Here is a 21867-nt window from a genome sequence, read left to right on the forward strand (position 1 = left end):
ACAACATGAACACACTGATTAGCACGAAGACTGTTGTAATGGATGTACTGCTGCTTTTGAGTATCTAGAATAAATAGAAATCATGGACTCTTGTGTGGTTTCTCTGACAACAAAAAATATCTTGACCCCAACAGTTAGGAAAATTTTCACTTTTTTTTTCTCTTTCTAGCACATCAGTTTTGACACATTACATTACACCACAGCAAATGCTATCGTATCTTGTCATACCCAGGATAGAACCCCTACAACAAATCATTTGTTTGGCCATTGATCATTTTATGAAATAATTTCATCGTAATACTACTTTTAATTTGTGTGAATGAGCTACCATTGATTTGAGGACATCTAAGAACCTGTAAAACTCCTGGGGTTGTGTGTGTCTAAGTGGTTACACCGGTGTTATGCTGCAATGTCAGTATGTAAGATTATCCACTAGATGATGCTCTTGTGCAATATACAGAAGGCACAATACACCACTGCTGGATGAAAGCATGTGTGTCACAAAGTTCACTTTACTCACGCTCTCTTATCTGCGCTCACCAATAATGTTTCTAAATGCTGGTTATTGAACGGCCCCATTAGCCCGCTCGTTATCAGCTATGAGCATGTTCACATTAATGAGGCGCAGTTTGGCCAAAACAAATCAAAAGATCACCGCCTACAAATTGAGGAGACAAGATTCAATTATTGATCCCTTTGGGGAACTAAATTGCAACAGCAAATAGTAATATTTACTGATATTAAACATATCAGAATCTGTTATTAGCCAAGTATGCAACCATACAGAGATTGTGTCTTGGGGTTTGCTCCCAAAAACGCAACAAAGAAGAATAAAAATAGAACAAAAATAAGGTAATAATGATAATGAAATGTTAAAATTAAATAATAAATGTAAAATCTATTTACAGAAGGGAATAATAATATTTTGCATATATACAGTGGGGTCTAAAAGTCTGAGAACACATTGAAAATAATATTTTTATATAATATTTTCAAGTAAACCTGGAAATAATCGGAAAGTTTGAGGAGTCAGAAACATTTTAAAACACAAGAAGTTTATGACATATAAAATGAATAAGAAATATTTCAGATTCTGCACTATTTCTAGGTCTGTAATCAAATTCAATCTCCTTTGCACAAGAGGTCAGATTTCCTTGAGTTGTATCCCTTCCATTGATTTAGATTTGATCTTCTCATCAGAGACTCGCTCAAGTAACTCAACTTGCAGCCGGTGTTCAGCTGTTATAAATATGGCTGTGCCTCAATTTATCAGCAGATCATTGCTAACTAAGTAGCGTTGTGATAGTGGGAAACTACGTGAAAGTGTCACAAGTCAAATTGTTATTCTAAGTAAAGAGGGGCTTTTTCTCAAATCATGGCTGGACTAAAGGTTTCCAGGGGGCAGTGCAGGAAACTCTAAAATGCTTTGCAGAAACTGAGTCAGTTGTATCCATTTTGCCTACTCTGGAGTTGGACACCTGCACTGAATTGACTACACCCAGACCAAGGAAGAGTACCACTCCATTCTTCAGAGACATGCTTTACCCTCTGCTTTGTATCTTTGTGGAGAAGGATTCAGACAGCAGCAGGATAATGACCCCAAACTCACCTCAAGCTTTGCAAGAACTACCTGAAGACAAAAGAAGATCAAGGAGTCCTGATTGTCATGGACTTTCTTCCAGTCACCTGGGCTCAACCCCACTGAACATTTATGGGGGCACTTGAAGACTGAGAAAGCCAAGCATTCTGTGATATAACAAGAAGCTCTTTGGCACATTGTCAAATCATGCAGGGATAACACGGTTCATCAGGTTTTGCATAAACTTGTGGAGTCGATGCCAGCTCGAGTTCATGTTGTCATTAAGGCAAAAGCAGGACATAGCAAATACTGAGATATTCTGAAATTCATGTACATTTTTCAAAGATTCAACTTTTCACTCAAATTTTTAAACTGATATTATCATTTGTAATGAAAAAAGAAATAGTATTACATTCAAAACAAATATTAAGTATCCTGACTAGTGCTCTCAGACTTTTGGACCCCAAAATATATACAGTATATATACACACACACACGTATATATATATATATGTATACATATAGATAGATATTAGAATATATAGAATCTAAGCACACCTGCAGATTGATTTAAAAAGCAGCTGGTTATATATGTGTTAAAGGGGAACTGTTAACTTTACTCTACAGATTTTACACATCAGTTTTATGTCTTGGGGAATAACGTAACGTTACTACTGCATGTGTGGAAAAAAGTTTTATAAAACCCTTTTGTGGCTCCAGACGGAGCCGCATGAAGTCTCATAAATAACCTCAGTTGGGGTTGAAGACTAGGCCTACAAATCTGAAAAAGATCTGGAGTGATTCGAGGTGAGTTGCATTGTGGGCAATGTTGGCACTAGACAAGGAAGATGAATACATAAAATATCTACGTAGTTATCTCTGGTTCTGCTACAGTTTTGATCCTTTGTGTTAAACTGTCGACCGTGAGTCCGACAATGTTACAGCAGTACAATGCTATTCAATGTATTCTTTTAAAACATACAGAGTTTTTTTATGAGGTTGACACGTAGGCCTTTAGGTAGGTGTATTTAGATCTTAGGATATGAATCCATTAAACAGTCTGACGTGTGTTTGAATGTCACTGCTCCCTTAATCCATCAATTTAGACATTTAAATCCCTAATAAACTTTGGTGCAATAATGCATAATCTGTAATGTAAACACTTTATAGTATTTGCATTTATTAATGTCAACATTCTCAGATACTTTCCATAATACTACTTTACAATTTACCTCAGACACTCCCAAACTTTACTTGAAGTTAATTTTCCATTCATTTGATTAAGTCTTGTGTAAGTAACAGTAAAAAAAAAAAAAAAAACAGAAAATACACAGATTTACTTCGCAACATTTGATTTATTTTGAACAATAGCAAAGCCATCTCACAGAGACTACTTTGAATTACACAGAATGCAAATAAATATATATAGGACCATAGTAGAATTAAGGACATTACAAAATTATTTACAACACTTTGAATAGTGCAAAACCACACAAATACTGCCCTCATCATTGAGATTCTTGCATTGAGTCCATTCGAGGACAGTGGATGTGTGTGCTGCCTCCTGGTGGAGGATTATAAGAACTGACAGTACTGTATACGGCAATGTTGACAAAAACCTTAGCTGAACAGATGTATACGACTCTCCTGAAATGAGATGTGGCAGAAGTAAACTCACTTGCTACATCTTGTCAAGAAGAGCTTCCACAACAAAGGTGATGTTAAGTCACTGAGATGTGGTGTGGGATATGCATTGTTAGTTTAAAAAGGTCATAAGAGGGTGAATAATGGAAAAGCGAGCATTCTGAGAAGCTGAATACAGTTATATCAGTTAATAAAGTCAAGTGAATCTTGATGAAAAGTAGTGTTCTCTCTCTCTCTCTCTCTCTCTCAAAGGGACGTTAGAGAAACCACCAAAGCCTAGATGAACAAAATGTGAACCCCATCACGAGCACTAGACTTTGAAATGACAAAAGAAAAGCTGAAAACCTAAAACCACGTGGCAGGTAGTGCCCACCACCCCTGAGTGAAAACAATTTAAAAAGAGGTCTTAGCACCGTCAGATACCACAGAACGCCAGTTTTGCCATTTCATCTCAAACCAATCATGGTGCCTTGGATTGTGACAGGCACAACACATTTTTAAAGTGCGCTCGCTCGCTTGAGCTATTCCTTCCACTCACAACTTTGTTTTTTTTTGTTTTGTTTTTTTTTAAATTCGTACACAATTTCTTCCCCACAAATATCAAGCGCCATTTAAAAACAGCACACAAAGATAAATCACATTTTGCCATGCATAATAATTTGTTGCATATTGAAATTTTCTTTTTGGGACCACTCTTTTTTTTTTTTTGCTGTTGAAAACTTGGACCTTACTAGCAAATGTGGTTTCAAATTCTCCTCTTTTTCTGACCAGAGTGAGAACACATATACAGTATCAGTCAAGTGTCGATATCGCAGACACATGCATGAACATTAGAAATACATTATCGGTGCTACTTTAAATAACCTGAAAATTCTAGAAATGCCACTTGGTCCTCAAGAGGCTAGTCAAAGAGAGAGGTTTGTACTTCAACACATTGTGGTCATTTCTTTTCCTGGTAGACAGGTACATCAACAGAAATCTGAACCGGACAGAACTCAAATCTAGAAAAGCTGTACACAGAAAGACAACCTCCTCATGTCCTATCGTACTAAATATTTGTGCATTGATGATGCATTCATCCAGTAGAGACTGGAGGGAAAATAACCTCTGAGCATTGATCATTAAACAGGTTTAAATCATGCCAAAGACGAGGAAAAGTAATACTGCAATCACTGCTTGATTTGGAGAAAGAGAGAAAGGATAAAGACCATCAGGAGAGGATCAAGCCTCTTTGGGCTGATCTGAATTTTAGAGCTGAGACATCATCATTTCAACCCACAGCTGATTAAGGAAGATAGCCATCGAAGAGAAGTACCCAAAAGTTACTGAATATAAGGATAGAGACACGTTTGTTTATACTGCTGATAGATGGAAGGGTAAATAAGAGATAGAAAAATCATTTAAAAGTCATCTCTGTGCACTCATGCAAAAGTTGCGCACCGTGTGCATTTTGGCTATGCATAGCGCTACGTCTCCGATGTCGAGGTGCAATAATAAGCGCTACAGCTTGGCTAATGCTGATTGGTATAGCCCTGTTCAAACTGCATGCTCAGCGAGAAGAATACGTATGAAGGACAATGGATAACATAATTTCACAGATGTGGAACAGTTTCTGTCAGACAAGTGTCCCTAGTGTGGCACCTCGCTAAGTTAGAGCCGTTTGGCTTTGGTTTGAAATGACAGACACGCTGCAACCAGGCAGTGTGTGTATGCATTTTGGCTCGGCTCTGTGTGTGTATATAAGTCGTGGCATGTCCTTTACCTGCTGCACTAGGAGAAAGTATAGCCCTTCAAGTTAACAAGTTGTCTCTGAAATTGCACAGGGTTGGCCACTCTTCCTCTATCCAACAGTGTTTGGCCATGTTGGGAGCACAGTCTTGAGTACATTAACTTTCTCCCGCTGGGTTCTGCTGGAAAAAGGCCGAAGTAATCCTCCAATCACAAGTCAACCAATCTCTCCTTCACACATCGAGTGTTATGTGTCTTTGTGGTACCTGTGAAAAAGACGAAATGAAACCAGTTGAGTGTGGCATAACAAAAGCTCCCGCTGAATACACATCTAACGACATTCAAGTGCTTAGTTACTGGCAGCAGGGCTACACCTTTTACAGGAATTGATGTGACCTGCTTCTTTGAAACAGAAGAAAGCCAGTTACGCAACACCGCAAACACCAGATTAGAGGTGATATCAATCTAGATATTTTAAGATATATTAGATAAGTATTACCTGCAAATATACATAACTACAACATGGCAACAGCAATGTATGCTTTTTGTAACATTCCTATTGAGATGGAAACACATCTGACAAATTAAGCAGTTTCTGTGCATGTTGTTCACTGCATTGTAGACAAGAGTATTAATGAAGCATCTTACTCCTCAAGCTGTAGCCATTTGCCTCAAATGATCATTACATCGTGTAAGTTATGCTTGAGGTGAATCAGATATGTTTGTTATTTTAGACCCTTGTGAAACTACAGGTCTGAAATCACTGGTTTGTTAAGAAAGGAGAATTATTGGAGAAAGAAGATTGTCAGTCTTATGTTTTTTTCCCAATCAGTTGTCTGAATTTATCTTTAATTCAGACAACTTTTAGATACTATATGAGCTGCCTGCTAAACCCATGAATCTCTTTGGTGGCTGCAGTTTTAGGGATGTTTTATGTAAGATTATGTTCATGAGAGAAAATAACCGAATGAAGAAAATACATCCATCAAGAGAAACAGAGATACATAAGACTTCTTACCCGCTCTGTAAGGTGAACTCAGGCAGTGCACCTAAGGATGTCAACTGTTCCTCCAAGGCCACGATACGTAAACCGATGTAGCCTGAAGACAGCAGCAGCAGCACAATCCTGTAATATGAAGAAAATATGATCAGTCACATTTATTGCCTTTTCATTACTTCTTTAAAATCAGACTAACAAGTCATTTTAGTGCCAGGTGAACTGATTCCACTAACTGGAACTGCAATAAACAGCAATAAACAGTTCACTACCTTCACACTGTGGGCCAATTATATAAGCAGGCAGAAAAACAAGGCTTTAAAAGTGATACTCATGTTAACAAGTGAAAACAAAGTTTAAAGAGACTGTTGTGCATTTCTTTTATAAGCTATCAAACACCAGTTTACAAAAACATATAAAAAGGTTGGCAGGCTATGATCATCATGTAATGAGATTCTACAAGATCACCCGGTTTTTCTAACTACCAGGACAGGTTTCTGAGATTCTTCAACCTTTCCTTTAAGGAGTGTGACTTTGACAGTGAGAAGCAGATTTAGATTAACACACAGGAAGATAAAGCATCGGATTAAGGGAGAGGGGAGGGTGGGGGGAGAAGACAGAACAGACCAGAAAGGAAGCGCTACTTACAATATCAAGTAAATGAAGAGTAGGGTGTTGAGGGTGCTGGCCTCTCTCTGAACCAGCAGGGACTTGGCCTTCTCAGTCACATTCCAAACCCACGATCCACCTGAAGCAGGGAAAGGAAATGTGGGGATAGCATGAATATCAATGTCATATTGGTAATTTGTGCCTTTGTTTTTTTCCCCCCAATGTGTTTTATTTGTCTATAGTTTCATGCATATTTTGTCAACATTTGAAGAGAGTGAGATGCAAAATGAAGCTGAGAGAAAACAGAAAAATGATCTCAAAATTATGAAAACCATGATGATTAAAAAAAAGAAATGGTGGATTACTCTGCATTTTTACAAGCTTTCAAACAGACATTTTCCAACTAACACTTTCTAAATTTGTATCTGTGTATGGATCATAAGACACTTTACACCGCAGGCCCCTAAAGTGCTTAAAATGAAAGTCAGTAGTCTACCAGGTGCTTTGCTAATTAAACTAGCCAATCACAGCCAGTTCTCCTTTGCTATTGACTTCTGTTAACTGCCGAACAACTGTGTGGGTGTGTGTTTTATTACCTGATACTGACAGTTCCTCAGAAGACGAACTATCACTCTGCTGCATGTGCGTGCTCCTGAAAGTGGAGTCATTTCCATTAGGCACTGCCTCTGAAGGAGGAATGAAGAGAGAGAGAGAGAGAGAGAGAAAAGAAATCAATGTTAGACTGCTATTAGACCTTGGACTCTATGTGTCAGTTGGCTGGAACAGAACTGGGAAAAAGAGATAACAGCACCAAAACAACAACTGTCAACAGCTGATGATTAGGATTTCTTTCCGCTGAAATAAACATCCCAATAGAGGCTACAATACATCAAGAGTAACTTAAAATTTGAATTTCCTCTTAACATTTCTTTACCACGCATGATCATTCTAGGTACAGGTAATATTTTTATACTACTTGTATTACCTAGCATGTAAACATAAAGTAAAGGGACTGGTGTTGACCTCTCACCTCTGAGTGGTCTGTGCAGAGGCTGGTCCTGTAATAACTGTGACTCAGAGCCATCAAACTGGTCAAAGCTGTCGTCCAGACTGGACTGACTGGAGTTCTGTCAAGACAAGAGACAAAGGAATACAGTCAGAAATTACTTACTAGATTTGAAGTTTTTGTTAACTTGTCCAAATAGCAGGTACATCTCATAACTCATCTATATGCACAATTCTGTGCTCCAAGATATCTAATAATTAGGGTATATGTGCTCCTATTAAAATGTTAACGAAACACAGTTTTCACTTAGCAATATAGAAGAAGAAGACTCTTACCACAAGTTTGCTCTTGTCAAAGCTGTTCTCAGCTGAGGAGAAGACAGGGCTACTATTTGGGCTGGTGTCCTGTAACAGAAAGAAATATTTAGCTTGTATGTATCAAAAACTACACTTTTGCCTATTAGCTGATGATTCTATGTGTTTATTAGGAAGTCAGTCAGACAACAGACACAGTGCATATCTGAGAACCTTTAACATTTGACCTGAACCACTCACCTCTAACTGAGGAGATACTGAACGCAGCAGTTGATAACATGATTCTCTGTTCCGCAACGACACAAACAGGTACTGAACAATAAGAGGGAATAGAAAAAAAAACAGAATATTAGCCACCATAAAATACACGCAGTCAGTGATCAGATTATATGTACTGTAAGACAAAGTTCAATGTGGTCCAACAAGGCTCCCGATTGTATGGGCTTATCAAATATTTATTAAGATGGGGTTGTGTGGGGCTGGAGGGGAGAAACTGACCTTTTCTCCTTCTGTGGTCCGGATTGACAAGGCATTGGGTACGAGCAAAGCTGTGTTCTGCTTCTTCACTATGCGGATGCAGGAAACTGGAATCACTACCTGCAAGAGCACACAGCCACACAGAAAATAGTTTATTTTTTCCAAGATTAAAATTATGACAAAAAAGTATTTATAATAAATAAAAAATACTGATGTCAACAAATTTAGGAATGGATGTTAAGATTTTAAAGTAAAAATCAAAGCCAAATGGAATGAGGACCAAGGCTGAGCTACCTTAGTGTCCTTGAGCAGAACTGAGGAGTAGAAACAGGCGTTGCTGTCAGTGATGTACAGCCGACCATGGTAGGGCACTTCCTTCTGCAGGGCACAGATGTATGCTACAAAAGGAAGGGGAGAACACACACTTTTAGTTTTATACATTTCTTTAATTGATCAAGTCATTCTTTCTCTTTCATTTCTGTCTACCTACCGTGTATTAAGTCTTCACTCTCGGGAATGTCTGGAAACAACTTGTGGAATGTCTTGTTGTGCTTTATGAAACTCTAGAAGAGAGAAGAGAAAATTGCACATAGAAATATAAATCAAGAAACAGGACACTTCAAATGATAAGTAGACAGTACTGGACTGTGTTGGCTCGAGAGCACAAATGAGTGAGTAGTTTGAGGCCACATAAACATTCACTTAAGACAAAAATCAATAGTATGGTGTACTGAAAATATCAAAAATGTTTGTTCTTACACCTGAAGAGACCATTTTATTTCCTCAAATACCTAAATTAAAGTTAAGGTGGACTTACGCTTTGTGTGCCAGTGCCCTCCGTCCTCTCAAAACCTTTGCTGTCAACCTCAAAGGTCTGTGACCTGCAGAAACAGAAAAGGAAGTCTGTGGTTTCAGTGTCTGTGAGAAAATACAACTGGACTGCAAACTGCAACACTATACTGTGTATGTATTTTCAAACCTACTACGACTGTTAGAAATAGGCAGAGCTTCAATAACATGAGAAAACGAGTTATGTTGCTGTTTAAAAGTAAACAACGCACCAGCCAGCGGTCAAAAATGTAGTTTCCTGACATATATGTACTTATGTCGACAACAGAAGTACACATTATTTAACTTGAAAGCATCAAATGACTTAGATACCTAATCCTTAAAAAGCAATAAAGATGGCATCACTGCAGAGTCTAAAGTTAATCAAAGGTGATTTTAACCTAAAATGTAAGTGGTGGCTGTTTTCTCATATTTGCATCACAGAGTAGCTTAAGTAACATGGGAGAGTGTGTTCACACTGACCAATCTATCTTTTTTCCCTACTTCACTAAAGATTGGTTAGATTATGGCTAAAAGTGGTTTGGTGATCACTCTGCCATGTAGGCAGCAGAAGAGAGAAAAAAATTCTCTTCACACTAATAAAAATCACTAATCTATTTCAAACATCTGAATCATGTGAGAGGACAGTCAGTCTACAACTGCGGTGCAGTCATGAGTGTTTCACGACTTAACAACAGCTGACAGCTGGTTCAGGTCTTGTGATGCATGTTCAGAATAGCTGCGAGTCTCCTCTACATCAAATGTTTCATTTTACGCATTTCTAGACTGTGGAATATTTTTTTATTCCATCTATTAAAACTTTTAAACAGTCTGCAGGTTTCATCAGATTTTAGATTTAAAATGGAACAGTTTTACAACCTGAAATATATGTGAAACTCATATAATCTCTCAGCAGGTATAGATCTGTGTAATTGAGCTGATAGTCACAGGGAAACGGCTTATCAAGAAATATTTTAGATATTTTGAGGCCTTTTCCACATCCTGCAGACATCTTGTGACTTGTGAAAGACTTGTGAGTCTTACCTGATGGCTACTTGTCTGGTGAGGGTTTTTTGCTGTTGCTGGATCTCGAGCTCGGCAGCCTCCAGGCTCAAGGCTTTCCTGGTCTCCAGCTTCTTGATGCTGCCATTGCTTAAACTGCTCCTGCTTTTCTTCACTTTGGCTGGCAGCCCGCCACCACTGCTCTCTACTGGGTAGTTGCTGGACATCGGAAAAGAAGCAGGACTTTAGCAACATGCAAAAAAACAGAATCACTTTCATGCGCATACACAATAAGCACGTAGAAATGAGTTTTGAGTTCTTGCAAAGAGATTAACTTGATACACGGACCCAAGACACCTACTGATAAAGCTCGTCAACCTCTGCACATTCAAAAATAGCACGACTCTACAGCAGAAATTTCACAGTAAGATCACAGATGATTCATAGAGAAAGGCTACTGATCAGAAGATTAAAATAAAACCAGAAGACGTCAACATCAACCAATTTCTCCCACATCTTTAAGCGTCTCTGCAAAGACGCCTGTCACTATCTCCTGTATTCTGCTGAGTGTTATCATCTAGCACCACAGAACAACCAGAGACAGACTGATAGCTCAAGTTCTCTGCATTTTAGCAGCACATATCAGACTTCACATCGACCATCGGTCGCTTCGAGTTCAAAATCACCATATTAGGTCTTATTCATTGATGAAATCGCTCCATTTCTACGAAAAGTCACGGCTATGTTGTGAATGGATTGACATTTCACAGACAAAAAGGCTTATCTTTATGATGTGTTGGACAAGGTTGTTCTTTTCCAGATCAGAACGCTATATTGATAGCAGTTGCGTCAGAGCTCTGACTGCGGCTGTATAATTACACCTACTAGCCTGTTTACGAGCTGAGCGACGTAGGCTCATATTCTAAAACTGACAAGCCTCTCTGAGTATGCCCTTTCAATAGACTGTAAAAGACAAACATTAAAAGGAAAGGTTGCAGGATTTACTACAGCCAGAGAACAAATGTGCCACAAATTCAATAAAAGAGACTAAATCATAACACAAGACAAAACTTAGTGTCAGAGTAAATCCCCAGTGAAAAAAAATCCCGAAACAAACAACAACAAAAAAAACCCAAACAACCTTGACTTATCACAGCTGCTTAAAAAACAACAACAACAAAAACCACCTTACCTGGTAAATTTAAATCTCTTTGATGAACGAAAACTCATATACCTACTGACAGTAGGCATTTCCTTTTCTTAAAAGAAAAAAAAAAAATCCAAACGCTTTATTCTCTAGAAGTTATATTCACTGGCCTCACTCCATCAATGCTGGGAAGTTAAAAAAAAAACAAAAAAAAACCCCCACCAAAATAATAAAACACTAACCCTAACCCAAAAACAAGTTTTATAGTCCCCTTAATGTTCTAAATGTGTGGTACAAAATGAGTTTTTGTGGTAGTTAAGCTACGGTTCTGTACCACATCCTGCCAGAAAAAACTGTTGCTGTGTTGTTATATGAATGTGCTGGCAAAGAGGAAGCCACTTTGTGCCGAGAATGGTGTGACACTCCGTAGTGGGTGACGTCAAACTCAACCACTCCCCCAGATTCAAACAGGCATGAAAGAGTCGAGCGTACACAATCTCTCCTCATGCACATGCGCACACACACACACAAAAAGCAAAACACAGGCAGTAACATGTTGAAGAAAAAAAAAAAAGGCCCATCCCTTAAAATCTTCCACTGACAAACATTATCCAATATCAAAATCCTTTCTTGTTGGGATTTGTTCTGGGAGGTGAGGAAGGTGCAGAGACTTTTTAAAAAAAAACAGCTCTGTTTTGTGAGACGGACATTAAAATACTTGTGAGGTGCTCAGACTGGCCCATCTGGCCTGATCTAGGAGTGGTGCGTTTGCTATGTCTCCCTTGAGGCAATGAATCTAATCAAGGAGGTAGAGGAACAACATAAAGACTCTCCCTTAATCTCACTCAAAATGTTAGAAACTATGTTGAAGTAAAATATTTGAAAAAAACTGGCTGCACAATATTTAAGTAAATAATATTTTTAGTGCATCCTTAAGATTCCTGATGGAATCTTAAGGATTACTACTCTACTTTATTTGAACCTGTCAGTAACCCTTGACTCATATTTGGACTATTTCTCTTTCGTGTCACCTGAGTAATTGGGGTAAAGGTCAGAAGGAAAAAGAAAAACGTGAACTGCGGCTTCAGCTCAATGTCTACTCTGTCATTAGGCTTGACTGCATTACCCGAGTGAAGCGAAAGTTAAAAGGTGGCGGGTTAATTTCAGCTGTAGCTTGTTGCTTTCTTTACTCCAGACACTTCAGCAGGTATCCAACCATAATACAGACATCCTGTTATATTCTTAGATATAAACACTTAGGATATGAAAGTATCCAAAAGCAGCTAGTTATGTTTGGATAAACCAGCTACTGAGACTTATATTAAGACTAACACTGTGACAACAATCCCAGAATCATCACTAAATCATTGACTAAGTGTCTGCCTGTGCTCACCTGACCTATTTCCACTTGCCAGGGTGTTACAGTAACACGGCAATAGAGGCAATATTCAAAGGCTATTAAATGTTTGAATTTCCCAACAACTTCCGCTCTGTACTTACGACTAACCGTAACCATTAACAAGATCCAGCTGATAGAATTTCCTGTAACACTCAGGAAGCCACTAGCGCCTATCTGTTGTTTGAGTAGAGCATTATCTATATTTACAAGAACACTGTATGGAAAAAAACTATAACTTCAGGTTTAGGGTGGTTGTTTCTCCACAGATGCTTATCTTGTGCTCCAACACTGTTTTGAGCATAGAAAACTGCATTCCTTGGTGATGCTGTCACTGAAAGGTAATGGTATTATTCAGATGACAATTATCTGAACCCTCGTAAGCATGTCTCTGCAGTTTAGGTCAATACACACAAATAGTCTGGCACTCAGACATCTGATGTACTATATATAGTGTTCCAGGAAATATTGCCATTGTAACTATACTGTCAGGTTAAAAAGTACTGTTTAGAAACAGGAACAGCCCTGACAAAAATAAAAGTAATAATGAAATTGAAAATGCAATGATATAAAAATCTGTTATCTACTAGTGAAACATTCACATATATTTGCCATATGTTTACATGCCAAGCTTATAAAGATTGTGTCAATGGATTAAAGAGAGTCTAACAGCCTATAAAAATGTTCAAGGCCAAAGCCATCAAGAGTGGACATGCGCATGGCAGTAGCCAGTTTAAAAAAGTAGAGTCACCAAAAGGTAACAACATAGGAAAAACATCACAATCAAATGACCTATGTGCTACATCAATCTGCTGTTTCTTGATGACCGCATTCACATATACAACATTAGAGGTGGCCTATATAAAATGAGTAAGCAATGGGCAGGCAGAGGCCTTGAGCTCTGACCTACTTCCTTGTTGAAGCACCATCTCATACTACCTGGCCCAGTCAATGCTGGTTCTAGTTTGGGGCCAAGGATAGGCATATCAAATTATCTGCAGCGGTGGATTAACATGGACATGCATGAGGTAATAGGGGCATGTTTATCTGGACTCACTCCAGAGTGGAGGATAACGAGCACAAACAAGAACATCGCATGATGTGGCATGTTCTGTGAAATATACATAACGGACATACACATTACAGTTGATGTATTTTTTTTAATCTGCATTTGTTCTGGTTGACCAAACAAAATCACTTCATCACAGAATCTTGATGGTCATTAGCTCAGATCTGTGACCACTGCTATGCCAGCACGTTTTCCTGGACTCACAAAGTAATCTTTGAGAAAACAACAAATCAACTGAACTTTTTGCAGACCCAGGGGCTGTTGATCACAAAAAAAACTAATCTAATTTGAAGCACAGATATGAGACTGAATTGGACATGACATGTCTGGCATTGCCTTGGCTTTAAAAAAAAAAAACAAAAAACAAAAAACTTAGCCTTTCAAGATTCTTTCCCACAGGCTGGTGGAAGAAAACATGCAGCCAGCCCTAATTTTAAAATACAGGGAAAACACAGACAACCAATGGGCCAACATTTACTCAAATATTAATCAAGTCAGCCCTGCCTTATCTGAGACACAGTTTGAGAAGCAATGGCCGATACAAGTAACTAGATACATTTTCTTGCCTCACCTTCCCAGATCCTCAGAGCAATAAGAATCAGCCACAGCACCCTGGCGGTTCAACAAGCTTTTCCCTTTCTCCATGACTGACCAAGTTTTCCCTTCACCTTTTCCACAAAAGCTCTACAAAGCTTGTAGCCACCGTTTCTAGAGACAGCCAAATGACAGAGAATGGCAGTCGCACCTTTTGCACTTAGACCCCAGGCAGTGACTGCCAAATGTAATGGGTGCAAAGGTCTTTTTTACTGCAACAGTTTAAAACACGCAAGAACTGAACATGAGCATAGTACCTGAAATATAAAGTGAGAGAGACAAAAACAAAGGCAGGGGCGAAAAGAAAGGGAAGTAGCAAAGAAAAGAATGGTTGGGTTTCAAGCTCAAAATGCCCTCCTGAGTTTTGTCTTTTCTGATGCAGTCTCAGCCTGTGTTGTTGTGGAAAAAGGTTAACAATTATTAACAGTAGGAGGTAGATGGTGGAAATGTGGGGGGTGAGAGACATGTTGCTAGGTTATTCTCAGTTTAAAAAGCCCTTACAACATACAACATTCAATGGCCTATTCTCATTAACAACAAGGAGATGGCTTTAAAAGCTGCCAATACAATGTGCTTGACAATAGTAAGCCCATACCCTTTGTGGAGGGTGTAAAAGGGGCCATAGCACACAAGAATTTTTGTATTTGAATGGGGGAGAAAAGGAGAAAATCTCAGGAGCTGCAACAACAATAATAATAAAAAAAAGTAATAAAAAAATCTAGTAAACTGTAAATGTAGCAGACCCTTGTTTCATTCACAAATCTCAGCTGAGAGCCACTGTTCATCATTAGGCTATTCCTACACCTCTGACATCACCCTCCAAGAAACGCAATCAGATAGATGAAGTCCAGCTGCACTTAGTCACCACATATCATTCCTTACCTCTCTTGTCTAACCACCACCTGCCACCGTAACCACTTGGGGCTGGGCAAGAGAAATGCTGTCGGACGGCTGTGTTATAAATAGTGCCATAATCAAAAATGGCATAGGTTTGATCCTCGCTTCAGGCATGTGGCCTCTCAAGGTGCTTGAGCGCAACAATGAACTTCCTGATCACCAACAGACTAGTTGTGTTACGGAACGTAGTTGATCCATATATACCCCCCCCCGCCCCCCCCCCCCCTCGGTTTGACACGCATCTAAACTGTGGTTTAATTGCAAAATTTAATTTTAAATTTTAATTTAATAATTGCAAAGTAAACAAACTTCTGTAGCTACAATTCATGGACAGACAGTGTGTTGCTAACATGGATTTTGAAAAGCAACAACCAAACCAGCATTTAACGGGTCCAAAGTGACATTTTCAGGTACGTTTACATGCTGTTTAATGTGCTCCAGCTGAGCAGCTAATTAGCTATGTAGCTGCTAACTGACATTAGCGGTACACTGTTCCTTAAATCCAGTATTCAGTTCTCACATCTCTTATCCTGACTGCACAGGGTCATTTCCTTAACCTCTTCTGAGATGATGTTAAGATTTCACAACATATAGATCAACAGGAACGCTGTATTTCTACCATTTACCTCACGACTGTCGCAATAAAAGATAAAATAGTTGCCACCGTGAAATGGGTTTATCTATTACGCCAACTGGACTTCCTAGATCAAATTTCAGTTTTAACTTGGGGCTGTTTTTTGGTCAGAACCCTCGCTTAGTTGCCTGTGTAGCAACATAGGTTACTCTTTATGGCCTGGCCAGCTAAATAAATACGGAATATAATGTGATCATTCTGTATATCTGCATCATAATGCCTGCCAGGTGAACTAAAGGTGATATATTTCATCACTTATTTACCTCATACAATAAATTACAACATACAATGCTTGTGTACATACTGTACTTTATGAGCTTTTCTGAGCAGTAATTCTTCCTCGTGTTTGTCGATCTTCATTTTATCAACAGTTAGGACTTGCACAATACTTATGACTTCACGCTATCACAATAGCCACATTCATCTTTGTTCTAAAAATAACTCATATTATATTATGTGCAAAAATGTTAGCTGATAATTTGATGAAATATGTAGGGCATTTTTGTGGCACTGTAGACGTGGTGGTGACAGTAAACTGAGTTGTTGCTGTTGGGGGTGACAGTCTAAACATTTAGACATGCGTATGCTGCTGATACTCTCCCTAGTATTATGTCAAACAGGGTAGAATATTGTTTTTTCTACTCAATGACCTACAATTCATTTTATCTACGCTAAACTTATAAACAATAACAAGATGGCTTAATGTATGCAAATTCACTGGAAAGGAGCTTTGACTGAGGCAAAGGCTAACTCTCTAGCCCTGGACATTCCAACCAGCAAAAGAAGTCCTCTGGGTATAGAGTTATGATGCTTTCATTTGCCGTCTTGGGTGAGACAGATGATCCCAAAGGTCCTGCTGCAGACGTCAGCAGGGCTGCAGTGCTAGTGCCCTTAGACAAAAATGCTTCTGTAAGAAATGCTTACGTCTAAGCTACAGCCAACATTACTACCATGACAAAATGAGTCCCAGGCTCACATGTGAGGCTGAGAAAAGTTTAATTCGCATGAAATCTCTGAGAATTTGCGGGACCAAATAGTGTGAGAGCACCATCTCCTGGATAGCCGTGGATAATTTTTCTACATGTGAACTGCTGATTCTCTATCAACCAATCAAAACTAGTTAATTTCAAAGCAAAACAACCACGTGTTGTAGCGGTGCTTTATTGAGCAAAATGGGACTGTTTGGATGTTGAAGTTTTTGCAAAACAAACCAGTCCAGTAACTTCAACAAAACCACATATTACAACCACTTTATGATAACTAAGTAACAAATAAATCATTTTCAAATTGAAAAAATTAAAGGCAACCCAAAATATTATTTTGGGATGGACTGAAAGTGATTATGTGTCTGCTTGTACAGTATGCAAGTGTGCACGCGTGTGAGCTTCAATAGAGCAGTCAGGAGGGGCAGGGAATCGAGCCAGTGGTCATGGCCAAAAAAAAAACAAAAAAAAAAAACACACAGCCTCAGGCGCTCTGCCAGGGCTCAGTCTGCAGGAAAACTGTGCGTGTGTGTGTGCCAAGTGGAACACAGAGTGTGTCTGTGTGCATGTGTCACAGAGTGAGCATGCGTGTGTTTAAGTGGGAAGTCATGTGGCCCTGCGCACGCAGCATCTCCCTCCACTTCCTCTGTGCTAACTGGGCACAGAGACAGAGAAGGTCTTTCTTCAAGGCGTCTCAGAGTACTCTCAGTGACCAGGCATGTGAGCAAGGGGGATTGTGTGGTGCGGTGGTGGTGGTGGCTGGAAAATCCCACCTGATTTTCAAATCAAACGGTAGGCCACTCTACTGTATACAAGGGTGGCTGGGATTTAATCTTCAGTAAAATTTTGTTGATCTCAGCTTGATATCCGAAACTATTTCATGTGCCAAAGCTATTTCCAAATGAATGGCAGTTTCACTAATACTACTGAAAATCTGGTACAATCCAGTTTACGGCTGAAAAACTTTTACCCATCTTAACTTTCTAGATGATCTTATATACCATATAGCAGAGAGAGATTCATCCATGTACCATTGAGGGCAAAGTGTATACAGATCTACAGGACTAAAGCAGGCTCACCTGCTGCATCACCTGTCCTTGAGTACTTCTGATCCCATAGTTAATCTGGTTAGGTTACACATCACAAATTTGATTAGATAAGGTGATGATTTTTTTCTTCATAGTGTTTTACATCAGAATTTCTATCATACCAAACATTATTTGGGTGTTAAAAGCTGAGCGAAACACTGACATGTTTTTTTAGATAAGCACGCATAAGGACTCGTGTCTAAAATGAGCCTGAGCCATGACATTTACCTACATCTGGTGGAATTCACCAGGCTACTGCGAGTACCAGAAGGTGAAAGAGGAAAGGAGAATATAGCCTTTTTTCTTAACTCTGTTACAAGAGCAGAGTGGTCATTAGCACTAGCCTGACAGAGGCAACACATAGCTTCGACTGTGACCAGCTGGTTAGTATGAAACCCTTAATTTAAGCGATAAAAGTCCTGCAGATGTGGTTTTCATCCTCTAACTTTGGCTTTTCCTCTACGCCTGCAGCACATCTCATAATTTAGACTTACACAATCTTCACTACCCACAGCAGGCAGCTAAGCTCTTTCCTGGGAGCATCTTCCTGGAGCCAACAGGACGCCTGAAAGGCTGCCCCACCCAGCCTATTCCAGGATCCTCCAACTCTGCAAGCTTTGCAGTAATACCAGATTCTTCCCTATTACAACAAGGCATTTCAAATTCTTGTGACTGTGTGCACTGCAAACCTGCATGCAAAGCAAATTATAATGAGCTAGCAAGTAGCTGTTCCGTTTTAGAGGCATGAAGTGTATTAGTTTGCTACTTTCAACTACTTTGTTACTCTTCAACACAATATTTATATTTCTTGGCATTTTCACTTTCATTAGGTATATTTAGGCTGCATACACAGAGAGGAGTAGAGAGACTATTAGAAGAGAGGAGAGGGAATGACTATTGTTGGATGTTGCATTTACACCATCAGAGCCTGACACTGCCACAACACTCTCATATATGTATGTGCCTGTGTTGTGGAAACAGATAATCACCCCACATACCATACTACAGACACACCATCACTGTGCTGATAACCAGGAGGCAAAGTCTGATTGGCACAGGGCTCGTGCACTCCAGCAAATGGCTATCTATGGGGAGGAAAGTGAAAGACAAAGCTCAGAGGATGAGGAGTCCTAACAGTGAGATACCAGGAGCGTTTATATAACACCATGTACCACCTGTGGTCGACTCATGGGGGCTAAAAATAGACTTTTCTGAGAAAACATAGACTTGCTCTCCCCATGGGTGACATGTGTATGTGTGTTTCCCTGGGGTGGGGGGAGAAACAAAATATATGTCTGCATGTTTGAGGAAGTGTGTGAGTGAATGTGGTATATACGCATAAATGCGTCTCTGCTCTAGATCTCAATAGGACTGGACTGTCTGTGAACAACAAATGGTGAGGCCAATCTGACCCACTTAGGCCAGTGGATGAAGTCATGAAGTCATGAAGTCATGATTTCTGAGCAGCAGGCATAAGAGATTAAGAGCCGACCAGATCTGGACTAGCTTTTCCTTTAGGCCACTCTACCTCATGTGCTGCTGTTTGTTTACGCTGCCTGGAATAGATTAGCCAGCTACTAGACACAAACAACAAACACAATACAACATGTTGTAGGGAAAATGTGGATCAACTTTTATGTTGTTTTTGTTCTTGGAAATGTGCTCAATGAGAAAAGAAACAAAAGATTACAAGTGAAATCCCCTGCAGCTGTGTGTTAACATCCTCCAGTACAAGTTCTTAACCGGAAGCCAAATATGAAAGCACAGCATTTTGACTTGACAATTCTCACCCATAGACATACTCCCCACATACCTGGCCAGCAGCCTGTTTTCAAAAGAGCGAAAAACATCCTGTGATGCTGCTGGACACCTCGCCAGTGATGTTCCTTTGATAACGAACAGCTGAATACATGACTAAGCAAACGACGACGAATATTGAGCGTAATGTTAATACGTGTAATCTACACACGTAGATTACACATCATCTCTAGTATGGGTTGTGCTAATGTAGCTAACGTGATGCTCCCAACAGCCACTGTTTACAACTGCCGAGTGTATTTGTAACTCGGAGGCCAACAATTACTCTGTTTACTGTTTTATTTCAATGTCAGTGACTGTAAATGATTGTGACACAGTAAATTAGCTGGAAATAATTTAGTTAAATGCCAGCGTATCTTCGGCCAGGCGGACGGCTAACCATGCTAGCATCTATCTACTGACAGACGTACCGTTATTCTTCACTCAAATTACGTACATTACAGACATTAAATTAATTCAGAGAAACATTTTGCCCTATTCCGTGATAGAGAGTACACAAACGTGACATAGAACAGTTATATTTTTATCGGAAAGGCTGTTGATAGCAAATAAACGTTAACCGTTAGCACCCACACAGTTAATGATGCTCACCGGCAGATAGCAGTTCAGCTAGCCACATTCATTCCTCTCACCTCTCTTTCATGAAGTGCTTGATTCTGACGATGGCCTTCTCGTCGATCTTCCTGAGGAAGGTTTTCAACCTCTCTCTCTTATTTTCGAGCATTCTTCCCTCAGCCAGTGGTGGTCGGTTCGTGTGGAATCGACGCTCCACGCCAAACTCTACTGTTCTTGTTTGGCTTCTGCTTTTTTTTTTTCTCTCTCTCCTCACTTCATCTACGACTGATTAAGATAATGAGCTTAAATCGGACCAAGTCAAGTGACCAATCAGCGTCGACGACGACCAGGGAAAAAACGGTCATGTCAGCCTTGTCATCCAATCAAAACAGGATAGTTGGATAAGATCGACCGCCCATTACCTTATATGGTTTTTGGGTTGTTCCTTATTTTCAGACCATAGAAGGTTGGGCATGTGTTATTATTGTACTTGCTTGGTCTTTATAATCAATAATTTACATATGGTTTTAACATTGCACGTGTGTGCAGCATAGAGAATACACTCTGTGGCTTAACAGTAGTGCGCTAATGTGCCACATCACACTAAACTGACTCCACAACAGAAAATAACTGTTCTGGCAGGCTACATTAGGGTGGGGCTGTAGCTAATGTTGTTTTACATACTGTTTAACATCCCCAAACAGAAGGCTGAATTTTATTATATACACTTTCTACTGACAATAATAAAAAATAGCACACATCCATCTGAATAACTGCTACTGTAAATTCTCTTAAATACAACAATACACATAGGCACAATAAATCACTATTTTATAAAAATGTACTAAGTCTTTTGTTTGAATGAGCTATAAAAGCTGGCAGCTTGTACTGTTAAAAATTGAAAGTGAATGCCATGAATTACAATGAAATCAATGAGCATTTATTTGAGTTCTCATGAAGGGAAGCAGAAGCCAGTGACTCAGAAAGCTAGTCAACTTCTCAGTTGGTGGCTTTCACTCTGATGTCAAAGCATGAGTCCCTTTATCTCAGACCAGCATTGTACAAGCAGCTAATGAAGGGCCATGTCTCTCACCTCCCCCCTCATTGAGAAAAAGGCAACAACTGCAGCAACAAATGGTAAAATCACACACCTACTGAACAATCAGCAGCCCAAGGCCATTAGACCAAAGTTTAAACCGAGTCATCCAAGTCATTATATAGTCACAATGGATGACTTGTGTGTTGCTTGTGACTACCTTTTATATTTAAAAAAAGTTTTTTTTTATCTGAAAAGCTTTGGTGTGAGTTTCTTGTCACAGCAAGTATTCAGCTAAATATTCTCATATGTCCTTGAGACTGTGTGAGTTTCTGTCGCTGGCCCTGACCTTTGATCTCCACGTGAGGTGTGAGGTGGTGTCCCTTGTAAAAAATAAATGACAGATTATAGCATTGCTGGTGGAGAAAGATGTTTTGGACATTTTAATAGTTAAAATTCATTTGAA

General features: G+C 39.4%; 1 protein-coding gene across 2 annotated transcripts; it reads right to left on the reverse strand.

Moving 5' to 3' along the window:
* Positions 1-2914: 2914 nt before the first annotated feature.
* si:zfos-943e10.1 (GRAM domain-containing protein 2B) lies at positions 2915-20648 on the reverse strand. 2 transcript variants are annotated; one of them, XM_042417579.1, is made up of 13 exons: positions 20443-20648; positions 10227-10403; positions 9172-9235; positions 8845-8917; positions 8649-8752; positions 8376-8474; positions 8118-8189; positions 7899-7967; positions 7588-7684; positions 7154-7243; positions 6597-6696; positions 5970-6077; positions 2915-5217 (listed from the first exon to the last, which is right to left on the reverse strand). In XM_042417579.1, exons 1-13 carry the CDS (start codon positions 20532-20534, stop codon positions 5199-5201), a joined length of 1164 nt encoding a protein of 387 aa, XP_042273513.1. In that variant the 5' UTR covers positions 20535-20648; the 3' UTR covers positions 2915-5198. The 2 variants fall into 2 exon arrangements, with proteins under 2 accessions (XP_042273513.1, XP_042273514.1); XM_042417580.1 differs by lacking the exon at positions 20443-20648 and adding an exon at positions 11377-11690.
* Between the last annotated feature and the right edge of the window lie 1219 nt (positions 20649-21867).

The sequence above is a fragment of the Thunnus maccoyii genome, chromosome 7 (assembly GCF_910596095.1).
Source record: "Thunnus maccoyii chromosome 7, fThuMac1.1, whole genome shotgun sequence".
Classification (NCBI taxonomy): Eukaryota; Metazoa; Chordata; class Actinopteri; order Scombriformes; family Scombridae; genus Thunnus; species Thunnus maccoyii.